The following is a 14861-nucleotide window of genomic DNA, read 5'->3' as shown; positions in this document are numbered from 1 at the left end:
GTGGTTCAAAGCGGATCTTGCCTCATGACATGTTTTTTTTTTTTTTTTTTCGAAAACGAAAGCGTATTGAACACGAGTTACTGTAGAGTGTCCTCCAACAGGTACATTAAGCTCGTTGAAATCAATTGGACCTAGGGTCTGACCCCTCCTTGTAAAATCTATAAAAAACTGCTGCACTGGAGACACTGAAAAGTTTCAATCTGTTGGAAACTCGAACCTATTTTCAATATAGTCTATTACCTCGTTCATTATGGGTTTGGTAATTAGAAATATTTCTTCTGACAACTCTAAAAAGTCGTTACTTCTTAGTATGGGTCGTCCTTTGCCTTCTTCAGTTTATAAATAGTCTTCATACAGCAGTAAAGCTTCAAACTTACGTCTTCTACGTGCCTCCATTTTGAAATTTTAGCAGCTGTTAAGAGGTTTAACACAGGGCTGCTGCCAGGTTAATTTAACTCATGTATTAACAATTTGTTAGAGTTAACAGTTCTTCATGAAATGTCCATTTTGTTAAATTATGTGTTAAGTCTCCTTAACAGCAGAGTTAACACTTAACATTCGTTGAAGAAACCGGGCCTACCCTTTAGAATTACACATAATAAACTTCACGCTTGAGTCCGTATTGTCATAAGTATTAACTTGTTAAATCCTTTTGTCAAATATTCCACCTTTACAATACTGTGAATCGTCTTTATTGTTAAGACTATATTAAGCTATAATAATGAGACATGTTTTATCCCACTATTGGGACATCTTCAGTGTTCTTCTTTTTCGACCCGATGAGCTGCTGATGATGATGATTTTGCTCCAAATTACAAAATATAATTTAAAATATTTTATTAAAAGTAGTGTAACATAATAACTGCAGGACAGTCACATTAGAAATTTATAGCTAATCTAAAAATGTCTAATCCCATAACACTACAATTAACAATAGATTCAGTACAATGACTTACTCCTAGCTAAATATTGTAATTGCATTATATCATATACGCATTTACACAAACTTTACAGGATGTTGGATTCTCTTCTTGAAGTGTCATTTATTTTCTGGTAAAGGTTCTAAAACTCTTGCCGATAATGTGTTCCATTACTCATATGAAACAATCACTTACATACTTCAGGAAAAGCCTGCTAACTTGACAAATAGCCCCGTTTTTCCCAGTCTGTTTCTCACAGTAGGATCAAGGGAAAGAAGTAGGTAAGGTTCTGGAACAAAGAAAGGAAATTGTTGTTGATGAAATGAGAGTTCCAATCTTGAGGTCTTAATATAGCTTTGAGAGACCTAAATAGGAACAAGGCACCTGGCATTGATGACATACCCTCAGAATTACTGACTGCCTTAGGATGTTATTCCATTTAGTGTGTAAGATGTATCATACATACAGGAGAAGTGCCATCTGATTTTAGACAGAACGTTGTTATACCTGTTCCCAAGGAAGCGGGTGCTGACAACTGTGAAAACTACAGCACCATTAGTTTAGTATCTCGCGCTTGAAAAATGGAATGGAAAGAGAAGTTCAAGCTGAGTTGGGAGAACGTAAGTTTGGCTTCAGGAAAAATGTAGGAACACGTGAAACAATCCTGACTTTACATCTAATCTGTGTCCGTCTGATTGCCTTAGTGGACAGTACAGTGCTCTTCGGTTCAGAGAACGCTGTGTTCAATTCCTGGCCGGCTTGGATATTATAACCTTAAATGGTTAATTCCCATGGCTTGGGGATTGTGTGCTTGTGCTGTCCCCAACATCCTTACCCTCACACACTACACATACTATCATCTATTACAATAACATGCAGTTACCTATACACGGCAGATGCCGCCTACCCTTGTCGGAGGGTCTGCCTTATTACAAGGGCTGCATCTGGCTAAAAATAGCCACGCAAAATTGTTGTTGTTGTTGTTGTTATTATTATTATTATTATTATTATTATTATTATTATTATTATTATTATTATTATTATTATTATCTAATCTTGGAGGATCAAATTAAGAAACAAGCCCACATGGCATTTGTAAATCTAGAAAAGGCATTTGATAATGTTGATTGGACCAAGCTATTTGATATTCTGAAGATGGTCAGGATCAGATACCAAGAAAGAATTATATGCAATCTGTACAATAATCGGTCTACAGTGATAAGAATCAAAGGTTAGGAAAAATAAGCAGCAATCCAGAAAGGATTGAGGCAAGGCTGCAGTTTGTCCCCCTCTCAGCTTCATTGTTTATATAGAACAGGCAGTAAAGGAAATCAGACGAATTTGGAAAAGGAATCGCAATCCAAGGAGAGGAATTCAAAACTGTGAGATTTGCCGATGATATTGTTATTTTATCTGAGTCTGCAGAAGATCTAGAGAAATTGCTGAATGGTGTAGGCAGAACAAGATGAAAATAAATCCAGAACAAAAGTAATGGAGTGCAATCAAATGAATCAGTTGATACAGGAAATATTAGATTAGGAAATGAAGTCTTAAAGGAAGTAGATGAATATTGTTACCTGGATAGTAAAATAAATGATGGCAGAAGTAAGGAGGACATAAAATACAGACTAGCACAAGTAAAGAAGACCTTTCTTAAGAAAGGAAATTTGCTCACATCGAACGGGGTTAAGTCAGGTTGTGAGTTTCACAAATAGGAAAAGTCCTCTCAGTTTTAATTACTATGTTAATGGATTGAAAGTTCCTTATGGGAATGATTGTAAGTACTTAGGTGTTAATATAAGGAAAGATCTCCATTGGGGTAGTCACATAAATGGGATTGTAAATAAAGGGTACAGATTTTTGCACATGGTTATGAGGGTGTATTAGGGGTTGTAGTAAGGATGTAAAGGAGAGGGCATATAAATTTCTGGTAAGACCCCAGCTAGAGTATGGTTCCAGTGTATGGGACCCTCACCAGGATTACTTGATTCAAGAACTGGAAAAAAATCCAAAGAATAGCAGCTCGTTTGTTTAGGGTGATTTCCGACAAAAGAGTAACGTTACAAAAATGTTGCAAAGTTTGGGCTGGGAAGACTTGGGAGAAAGCTGCTCGACTAAGTGGTATGATAAGTAAAACTCTTTCAAGATTAAAATTATTGTGTCCACCTTTTCAATACAAATATATTTTTTAGTGATTAAATTCTACATGAATTAAAAACACCAGTTAGAAACATGTTTAGCCCTAGTTATGGGCATCTTCAGCCTAATGCTAATCTTAAGGTCAAGAATTAAAACTATAAACATTGGAACTTAATAGTAAACCTAACTTAATACTAAATACAATGGTCTTATGCTTTTTACATAGTTTACAATATGTACATTAACTTGGCTAGAATTTATGAACAAAGAATTAATTTATTTTATAATGACTAGACATCCAAATTGTAGATTGGATTGATCACAGCATGAATTGGGGTTTCTCAAATTGTATTGACTAGAGATTTATCACAGTGTGAGTCGGGGTTTCTTTAACTGTTATGGTCGCCGAGTCGTAAGAATTGTTACAAAACCAGAACCTTGGTTAAGGTCATTCATGTTAGGGTTTGAATCTGTTTGAATATTCCTTTAGAAAGAAGCATGGTTATGTTTTAAGGTTGAAGCATGTATGTTGGAAACATATTGTTGATATATTCATTAGTGCTCATTGGATAAAAATTTGGAATACCGTATTACGTCATTCTTGTTGATTAACTTGAACAATGCACCAATGGGAAGTTAATCAACAAGAATGGCATAATATTCAAAAATTTTATCCAATGAGCACTAATGAATATATCAACAATATATTTCCAACATACATGCATCAACCTTAAAACATAACCATGCTTCTTTCTAAAGGAATATTCAAACAGATTCAAACCCTAACATGAACGACTTTAACCAAGGTTCTGGTTTTGTAACAATTCTTACGACTCAGGCGACCATAACAGTTGAAGAAACCCCCACTCGCGCTGTGATACATCTCTAGTCAATACAATTTGAGAAACCCCAATTCATGCTGTGATCAATCAAATCTACAATTTGGATGTCTAGTCATTATAAAATAAATTAATTCTTTGTTCATAAATTCTAGCAAAGTTAATGTACGTATTGTACATACTGTACATATTGTAAACTATGTAAAAAGCATAAGACCATTGCATTTAGTATTAAGTTAGGTTTACTATTAAGTTCCAATGTTTATAGTTTTAATTCTTGAACTTAAGATTAGTATTAGGCTGAAGATACCCATAACTAGGGCGAAACATGTCCCTAACTGGTGTTTTTAATTCATGTAGAATTTAATCACTAAAAAATATATTTGTATTGAAAAGGTGGACACAATAATTTTAATCTTGAAAGAGTTTTACTTATTGTATCTTCAAGACAGAACAAAATGAGATTAGTTACTTGTAAGTGGTATGTTCTGAGCTGTCAGTGGAGAGATGGCGTGGATAGACATCAGTAGACGAATAAGTTTAAGTGATGTCTTCAAAAGTAGGAAAGATCACAATATGAAGATAAAGTTGGAATTCAAGAGGAAAAATTGGGGCAAATATTCATGTATAGGAAGGGGCGTTAGGGATTGGAATAACTTACCACGGGAGATTTACAGTAAATTTGCAATTTCTTTGCAATAATTTAAGAAAAGGCTAGGAAAACAATAGATAGGGAATCTGCCACTTGGGTGACTGCCCTAAATGCAGATCAGTATTGATTGATTGATATAGGAATTAGATGTTTGTGAAGACTTTTCATCTGGAGCATGGCATTGTATGGAAATGAAACATGGACGATAACTAGCTCACAAAGAAAAAGAATAGAAGCTTTTGAAATATGGCGTCAGAGAAGAATACATAAAGAGAAATGGATAGACCGAATTTCAAATGAAGTGGTACTAAATCGAATTGGTGAAAAGAGAATGTTTTGGCAAAATTTGACCAGAAGAATAGAGAGAATGATAGTACACATCTTAAGACACCCTTTTTGAGGGAAGTGTCAGTGGTATGAACGGTAGCGGTAGACAAAGGTATGAATATGGAAAACAGATTAGAGTAGATGGATGTAATAGTGAACTAGAAGTGAAAAGGTTAACATAAGGTAAGGTGGCATTGAGAGTTGCATCAAACAAATCTATGAACTGATGACCCAAACAATAATTCCACATGCGGCAACAGTCTTCCACAGAAGAGGAGGTTAAGAATGTTTTGGTGTAAGCTTATATGACCAGTATTAATGGATAGGTTAATAGACTTCTTTCAGGAAATTAGTCTGCATTAGCATTGCAAATGTGTTGTTTCAACCACTCTTCTGCAGCCTTGTTAAGATGATATGACACAAGCAAGGTGGGTGCCTATATTTGTACAGCAGCAAGAAGGCTAGGTGGTGGTGCTCCTATTGGCTTGCCCCTTTCTTCAGTTGATGATATCCGGTCTTGAACAGTGTGACCCAGTGCAAAGATTCTTGGGTCTCACAATAAGCAAAGCTTACTAATTTCTGCTAGTCTGTTTCATTCTTTCTCTCGAGTTTTATTTCATGGTTGAGAAGTTGAGAGGTGACAATTACAGTTACGTTCCTTCACCTTCGTGGTAGTGCTTTGTTTGGTGGTCCGTTATGTAAATCTTCATAAGTGAACAGGGAATAGAAGAGAGAGGATAAAGATGAACACAGGAGGAGAAATGGATCCAAACAGGTCAATGGAAGTAATGGAAAGAAACAAACAACCCTTGTATTCCTGTATTCACCTTTATTGTCTTCCCTTTTACTGTCTTTATCTGGCTATCTTATCCCACACTTCCCACATCAAGATAAAATTCTATGAAGATGGCTCTTCACTGAGCGTTGATGCCTGCCGTACTGATGAAACTGGGAAGATGAAATGTGATAATCAGAGGCTGAGAAGAAATGGACGAAAAGTATTTGGCATTGATTAGGAGAGAGCCCATTTATTTGAAGATGTGGGTATTGTCCTTGTCTTTTTATTTTTTCATGTTTGTCACCTATATCTGTTCCCTCTTGCCAGCAATGACCTGTCATTGTTCTTATCCTAATCTGTGTTCCTTTTCATTTTCTTATCCTTTATATGTATTGATTTGTCACTTGTTCTTTCGTTTCTACTAATTATACCTTTAAGTATATTTCCCTTAAATTTTATTGCCGGTAGAAACAGAACTGCATGGAGTAGGTGTTTCATGAAATCACGTCAGCGGCAGTAGGAACACTTGTTAATGGGCACCCTTTTGTCTTGTTTCCTGTTGAAGAAGTTAGTGTAAGGGTTGGTGGAATGTTCCTTACCACCACTTGACTTCATTGTAGAATGTAGAGTTTTGAGGTCTAAAAGTAGCAAGGAATATTAGAATATAGTCACTGTAAGATTTTGTTCTTTATTACTTGGATCTGTAATAATATTAGCGCACTCACACTTTATTATTACACAGAAGTCCATGAAATCACTATGCATAGTCCTACACCAGACACAGTGTTCTCTGTTTATAATAACCTGTTTATTTGCATATCACTCCTTCAGTATCATTATCATGTCTCTTCTCACTTGACCTAATTTCTTTCATGGAGCCTGCTTTATATTTCTCATAACTCTTTAATCTACTGTTTCCCTGAGGCTTCCCAAACTTTCTCATACTTCAAGAATTGGTGTACTTCCACTGGCACCTCAATTTTTCAGAAGTAGTTTAATTGTTGCTCAATGCTTGCCTTATTGGCTTTCTATTATGCAAGGCACATCCAACATTTTTTTTCTTTTTTGTGATTTCAGTTTATTTAAATGATTGAAGATTCCAAGATTAGCATTTGCCATTGTGAACAAGCTGAGTGATGCTACATGTATTGTCAGGAAGTTAAGAGAGAGGGAGAAGTACCACATGGAAACATAATAGCATGAGGACGGATCAGAAATGACAAAGAAGGTGAAAACTGGAAATTTTCCTCAGCATCAGAGTCTTTACCTAGACATGAAGGATCTCCCCATTAGGTCCAAACTTGCTTTTCATTGACTGTGATACATTGCAGTTTTCTGAGCTGAGTGGCACAGGTGGTAGACCCCAAGTTAGCTCAAGTTCAATCCCAGCTCGTGGTGGTATTTAAAAGTGCTCAAATATGCCAGTCTTGTCAGTAGATTTACTGGCACAAAAACTGAGGAACAAAATTCCGTCACTTTAACACTTCCAAAAACCATAAAAATAGTTAATGGGGACATAAGATTAATAATAATAATAATAATACTTTGTGGTTATCGGGGAATACTCTATTTGGTTAGTGTTCCTTATATGGCATAACAACTTAAATCTTCACTGACTTCTCAATGAAGCACTCACAGTTTGAATCCTTGCCTCTGCATGTGTAATTTTTACATTGAAAAGTCACTCTCTTATTGTTCGAATTCCATGCAAAATCCAAAATTGCATGTGTTTTGTTACTGTTTTGTATTTATCGTTTTATGACTTTGTAATGTACATTGCACGAAGACTGGAGTGCCCTCAGTTCCAGACCACTTGTGATTCTGTCATGACAGTGAGTATGGGTTTTATGTGAGGTTTTCATACCTGCTCCTGCTAATTTTTTTTACAATTTGCTTTACGTCACACCGGTACAGATAGGTCTTATGGCGACGATGGGATGGGAAAGGGCCAGGAGTGGGAAGGAAGCGACCATGGTCTTAATTAAGGTGCAGCCCCAGCACTTGCCCGGTGTAAAAATGGGAAACCAGAGGAAACCATCTTCAGGGTTGCCAGCAGTGGGGTTCGAACCCACTATCTCCCAAATGCAAGCTCACAACTGCACGGCCCTAACCATATGGCCAACTCAGTCGGTTCCTGGTAAATGTTACTACTTCATCTTAAGTCATGTTTTACAATATCCCACTCCTCATCCTAGATAATTTCAGTTACATATGCTCCAGTGTATACAAAAAACAACACAGGTACCTAGTGCAGTTTCTGCATATGTCACTAAAGGCTACATTTTTTCAGTTTTTAAGGTTTGATGCTCAATCCAAGCAGCTGCTAGGTTGTTGCTTTTATTTAATTTGTTAGGGTATTTTGAAGGATATTTTTGAAGTTCATACAGTAACTGCATTTGCCATGTCATTAGATACCCTTGTTCTTCCTCTTGTTACTAAGAAATTGTACTTTGCTGTGTGTCATTTCATTCTCACCTGTCAGGAATAAACAGTTGTGTTTTGTGGCAATGATTGCTGTAGCTCAGGTCAAAAATGTTAATAAAGTTCTTGAAAAAAAAATGTCAGTGTATATCTTAATAACATGCCATAGGACATGTGGCTCAAGCATTTTATTGATGTTTTAGCATTATTTTTTATGATTTTCTGTTTTGCTTCTTTTTTTGTCCGTAGAGCTCGAGTTTTGCCTGCACTCTTCTACTACTACTTCTTCTACTTCTTCTTCCTCTCCTCGTTGTCGATGTTCAAGCCAAAGACCAACACACACAGATTTACTAAGCATGGGCATGTCTCAAAGTTACTGCGGAGTTTCCGCCACCCCTGCACCGAGATGTGCTTCATGCATCAACAACAATAATGGTCCTACAGGAACAAGTGTTCCTAATGAAATGCTCAAATCTGTAACAAGTAATGACCTTCAAACTGGAACCGAAACAGCTGCTGGTGATGCCGCTGGGGCTGATGATAATTTTGTGAGGACTGTAAATGAGAGGGATCAGAAAAATAATCTAACTGATAAAGACAGTAGATTAGAAGATCCTGAAATGTGTGTTGAAACATCCCAAGTCATAAACAACGAACAGGACTTGTCCAGTCCCAGGCCTAGAATAAAAGACTATTGCACAAGATCGTTGCCTAAACGATTAAAAGACTCTGTCAACAGTCGCACTAAATCTTATGGAAGGTCATTCACTCCCCCATACCGGCTAACGCCAGATGGTACACTTGTGAATTACTGGTGTGACCTACCGAGGAGAGGAATACCAGGAAGTCATGGTAAGTTGTTTGCTTAATGCATGGCCTTTGTTATAGTTGTGATTTTGGTTTGTTTTTATTTGGTTTGGTTTGGTTTTGTTTTGTTTTGATTTGCTTTCAGTGTTTGCTTGGTGTTGCAAATTTTACCCAGTGCACGAAGGGATTGCTTTGTTGTTTTATCACATCCAATTTTCAGATGTACATTTTAAATTATGGCTTAAGGCAAGTGCTGAACTAAATTGTGAGCATGAGGATTAACTTGCATATAAAATGGTGTGATTGCATCCTCAGAATTGAATTGTAATAAAGGACAAATGCATATAAGTAGAACAACATGTGAAAGAATATTGCATGCAGTATTGCCAACTCGGCATATTTTCTGCCAAATTTGGTGGATTTTTAAATAGAACAGCGGATAAATTTTCCATTTAGCGGACAGTGGATTTTTTGGTGGAATTTCAAACTTCTTTTAGCGATTTTCAGCGGTAACAATATCACCTTTCATCACCAGGAGAAAAATAATAATAAAGCACTTACAACGGCATAATAGTCGAATTATTCCTGTTGTATTGAACTTACGCTGCATACTACGACTCGTTTTCTAGACCAGCCCTGGCCCACAGCCTCAGTCAGAATTTGTTACAATCGTTACTGTACTCTTGATGACCCGGGTAGTGTCATGTTTGATAATGTTTCTTTTGACATCAGGTTCTTTTTGGTGCATCATTATGTCGAAAGAATCGGTTGAAAAGTAGTCAGATATTTTGTAAAGAGTGATTAAATAATTAAACTTCAAAAGACTAGTTGGTTGAGCTTCCCAGTGATTCCAAATACCGACGGTGCATCTATTGGCAGTGCAATATAAATGCGAAACTGTTTGACATTATTTCTTTCCGCACTTATCAAAAACAATGAAAACAGTAATGAAAGTGGAAATAACTTTCGAAATAGATTTGAAAAGTTCCGTGTGTGCTTTGCTGCTTTGAACTGCCAGCATATACTTTGAAAAAGAATGGTACCATGTGGCTTCATATGAAACCACCAGCTGGTATATGCTATTTTGCTACAGTTCGAAATTTAGCGGATTTTCAACTAAAATTTAGCAGAGAAAAGATTTATGGGTTGGCAACACTGATTGCATGTTGGTACCAGTGGATGAGTATTAAATGTTCTTATTGGAAGAATGTCATAATTTAATTCTACATACTGAATTTAGATTGAGATACATTCATGTGAGTATTAACAAAACAAGTCCTTCTCTTCCATTGATCCAGTATTGAATACCAGCAATATTATTATTTACCTTAATCATAAAATTCTATATAAAATTGTTCTGAAAATCAAAACTTGCACAGCTTGATGTAAGATTCCTAACTCTCCTTTTCTCTCTATTTTATCCATTTTCTGCTATTGTAATATTTTGGGAGTATCTGATGCAAAAATTGACACCTCATATTCCTAAACATATCACATGGAATTTTTACAATTTTATTTCTCATTCCAAGCAATTAGTGGAGTTTGTTCTGTTTAATGTGCCTGTTTTTGGAGTATAATAAATCTAAAGCAGTATTTGCCAGAACTCTGCCCAGTGGATTATAGCAGCATTGCTAGAATTACTACTCTGAAGCATGGTGATGAAACATTTTTATCCTTTTGTTGACTGTGGGTAATGCTGAAATGGTGCTAGCATGATTGATTTCTTCTTTACATTGTGTTTTGGACTTGTGTGAGGTTACAGCTGTCCACTTCATTGATGTAATAAAATGTAAGGTTGATTTAATAACATGGATAAACTGAACTGCTGCCAAATGAAAATGAAAACCTTTTATTTGGGGAATTCTCATAAGTAGCCTTTAGGATTTCCGTTCTAAAAATCCCATATAATAACCTTGGATCAAGTCTTTTTTTTTTACAGCGTTATGCCAATGTGTGGAGCACGATAGAACTTAATTTAGCTGACGTTGATGTTTTCTTCTCCTAAAATCTCATCATCTGGGCACTGACCATTTTCCTCCATTCTTCAGTCCATGATTTATTGGTCCTGGTATTCATTTTCTAGCAAAATGGTTGTTGTTGTTGACAGCTTTTTTGAACTCGAGTCAATCTTTAACAATTTCCTGTGTAAATTTCCTGCCGGTCTTTTTCTATTTCACCAAGCCAGTTGTTCTCGACTTTCATTGAGAGAGCAGGGTCAAGAATTCTTTTGATGAGGCTGTCATTGTTCATTCTGAGTGTGAGCATAGAACTGTAATCTCCTTTTTCCTGATGGTGTCTGTAATCTTTTCAGAATGCTGATAAAGCTCCTGAGACTTCTGTCTCATCCAGATTCCCTCTGAGCAGACTGGACCAAAGATTTTCCTCAATATTTTCCTCTCCTGTTTCTCTATGTCTTTAATAAGTGATCTTCCTCCAGTGATCAAGGTTTCTGAGGCGTAAAGTACTTCAGGTTTGATAACCAAGTTGTAAAGTCTTAATGTTGCATTCCTAGTTACAGATTTATTGTTATATCTGTTCCTGGTGAGCCTATAGTTCTTCTGTAATCTTGAGATCCTCTCCTTATTTGCTTCACGATTCAAGCTTGATGGCTGAATCACTTCTCCTAGGTACCTGAACTTATTCACTTGATTAATTTTGCCAAATCTAGCTTTTTAGAGGCTTCCCATCTAGACAGCGAGCGGATCCCTCCATGTACTGACATTTTTCATATGATGTTTGGAGCCCATTCCAAGCCAAAATTTCATGGAAGTTTTTCAAGGGCCTGAACTGCTTCTTGTCTGTTGTTAGAAAGAATAGCTACATCATCTGCTAAGGCCAAACACTGCAAATTATTTATAATAATAATAATAATTATTATTATTATTATTATTATTATTATTATTATTATTATTATTATTATTATTATTATTATTATTATTATTATTATTATTATTATTATTCCGGGGTATCTGTGGAACAGCAGAGGTGAAAGAAGGTACTGGGATGAATAGGTCTCAACTTACAAAATTAAAATTAATTTAAAATTTAACAAAGGTTATATTTTCTTTTCGAGATCAAGAAATAACAAGTATGACAGGAACTCAGTTGTATATCAACAAGTTAAGAATGTACAATTACAGTTTATTAATGTATTTTGGGCTTCGAGCCCCAGATTCACAATCCCTGAGCAATGAGCCCAACTTTACTTATACACAAGGTTCAACAAAGGGGCAGAAAACCCCAATCATGCCAAGGAGCATTTGCTGCCAATTACCCAGTTAAGCCTGCTCGAGGCACACAGAAAATACAATTTAAGAAAGAGCAACCCGCTCTCAAAGTTCAAGCCTATTCAAAGGCCACACCAAACTCTACCTTCAAGCTGCCTTCCAGGCACACAAGAACAGGGGTAAAAATACCCAACCTACTGAGGCCTATTCACTAAAGAAACAGGACAATTACATGGCCTCAAAATACCAACTTGAGTGGAGGTGTAACTTGCACTCCTAATACACCTTTTTAAAACCTATTTGGCTCTTAGGCCGCTTATGCAAGGGCTAATCCCGTACTACGGAGGTGACACGATAGGAAAATTTATTACATTATGAAGCGAAGAAAAACGGTTATGAAAACGTAGTCACCTCAAAAACAATATGAGAGGGAGGTCGAGAGGGTTAGGCACTCTCTATCCCGATTTGTAGTTAAAGAGACGGAATTTATACCAAGTGTCTTTTACATTTTAAAGGAAGGTTACATGATAAAAGATTCGAACCTGCCCCGAGGGTTAAACTGCTGAGCTAGCAAGAAATGAATTTATTAAAAGGCCATTACCTCATGGAAGAACTGCATCCCAAAGGAAGAGGCGCTTCCCGCCCCCTGCTACATAATCACACTAGGAAAGATGTTACTGAAGTGGCCCGGAGACCAGAAAATCAGCAGTTTATATACCCTCGTTGGAACATTCGAGACCTTTCAAGAATGAGAACCCACACCCCCCTCAACTTTATTGGCTAGGATCAAGCAACATATCCATATCGGAGAAGACATACGTTATTGGTCAAAAATTAATTAGAGAAATTCGGGATTGGCTAAATTCAAAACAAGCGGAAAGAGAAGGGTTATACTGCCAACCCAAAAAATGACTGAAAGAAATTTAACAAAGAACAAACTTATGAACACAAAATTTCTCAAAAAACAGTTCCTTCACTTCGCACTAGGGTGCACAATTGTAGTTCTTCAGTAGTGCCATCTAGAAGAGAATGTTCACACTTCTCACTACAGAGAAAACAAATATAAATCGAAAAAGACACAGTTCAGAACTCTTCAAAATTTACAATAGCGACATCTTCTGAGAAACTTTAGAATTAACATGGTGGTTAAAGTTCAGGCTTCCTCCAGTAGAGGAGTTTCAACTGGCGCAATGTTTGAATTAGCGGCGTGGAGGTGTACCGCCCGGTACAATTATTATTGCGTTAGGGCTTACTAGGGACCACGTTCCAATTTCAATTCTTCATCCTTTGTTCTTCCTTCCCTTTCTTCCATCCTTCATTGTTTCACTATGTTTCATTTTTCTTCAGACCACTTTGTGCTGGTTTTCTTTGCCTCGCTCCCTTGGAATCCTTCCATCTTTAAAACTTTCTTCCTGAAAATTTCTCTTTCCATTACTTCTTCTTCTCTGGTGTTATTTCTTTCCAAGTCTTTGTTTTGATCTCTTAAATCCAGGTGGTAGTTGACTTTTTCTTCTAAAGATACGTGAAGATCTTTTTAGTTAGTGTACTGTCGTCCATTCTGTAAGTATGTCCAAAAAATAGCAGTCTCCTCTTCTGTACTGTTATAGATATGTTTTCTATGTTCTGATAAATTTTGTTATTACTTCTTAATTTCCAAAATTCTGTAGTTTTTAGAGGGCCCTAATATTTATTTTAATAATTCTTCTTTCTAGTACTTTCAATCTTTCAAGTTTATAATTGAGTACTAAGCATTCACAGACATATAAGCATTCTGGTTCCACAACTGTGTTGTAGTGCTTTAAGATTTTTAGATAAACATTTTTTGTTGTATTTTTTAATACCATATGCTCTTTCTATTTTGTGTATCCTTGCCTCTTCTTTCGATCAATCAATCAATACTGATCTGCATTTAGGGCAGTCGCCCAGGTGGCAGATTCCCTATCTGTTGCTTTCCTAGCCTTTTCCGAAATGATTTCAAAGAAATTGGAAATTTATTGAACATCTCCCTTGGTAAGTTATTCCAATCCCTAACTCCCCTTCCTATAAATGAATATTTGCCCCAGTTTGTCCTCTTGAATTCCAACTTTATCTTCATATTGTGATCTTTCCTACTTTTATAGACGCCATTCAAACCTATTCGTCTACTAATGTCATTCCACGCCATCTCTCCGCTGACAGCTCGGAACATACCACTTAGTCGAGCAGCTCGTCTTCTTTCTCTCAATTCTTCCCAACCCAAACATTGCAACATTTTTGTAACGCTACTCTTTTGTCGGAAATCACCCAGAACAAATCGAGCTGCTTTTCTTTGGATTTTTTCCAGTTCTTGAATCAGGTAATCCTGGTGAGGGTCCCATACACTGGAACCATACTCTAGTTGGGGTCTTACCAGAGACTTATATGCACTCTCCTTTACATCCTTACTACAACCCCTAAACACCCTCATAACCATGTGCAGAGATCGGTACCCTTTATTTACAATCCCATTTATGTGATTACCCCAGTGAAGATCTTTCCTTATATTAACACCTAGATACTTACAATGATCCCCGAAAGGAACTTTCACCCCATCAACGCAGTAATTAAAACTGAGAGGACTTTTCCTATTTGTGAAACACACAACCTGACTTTTAGCCCCGTTTATCAACATACCATTGTCTGCTGTCCATTTCACAATATTTTCGAGGTCACGTTGCAGTTGCTCACAATCTTGTAACTTATTTATCACTCTATAGAGAATAACATCATCCG

At 36.6% G+C, this 14861-nt stretch overlaps 1 protein-coding gene across 1 annotated transcript in view; it reads left to right on the top strand.

Moving 5' to 3' along the window:
• Nucleotides 1–14861, top strand: part of LOC136872667 (uncharacterized) — a 137564-nt gene that overhangs the window by 97949 nt on the left and 24754 nt on the right. The window contains exon 9 of the mRNA XM_067146479.2: nucleotides 8326–8928. Within this exon, the coding sequence (XP_067002580.2) occupies nucleotides 8326–8928 (603 nt within the window). The remainder of the gene's footprint in view (nucleotides 1–8325; nucleotides 8929–14861) is intronic.

Source organism: Anabrus simplex, chromosome 4 (genome assembly GCF_040414725.1).
Source record: "Anabrus simplex isolate iqAnaSimp1 chromosome 4, ASM4041472v1, whole genome shotgun sequence".
NCBI classification, from domain to species: domain Eukaryota; kingdom Metazoa; phylum Arthropoda; class Insecta; order Orthoptera; family Tettigoniidae; genus Anabrus; species Anabrus simplex.
Note: the sequence above shows the minus strand (reverse complement) of the source record. Positions and strands in the feature narration are given on the sequence as shown.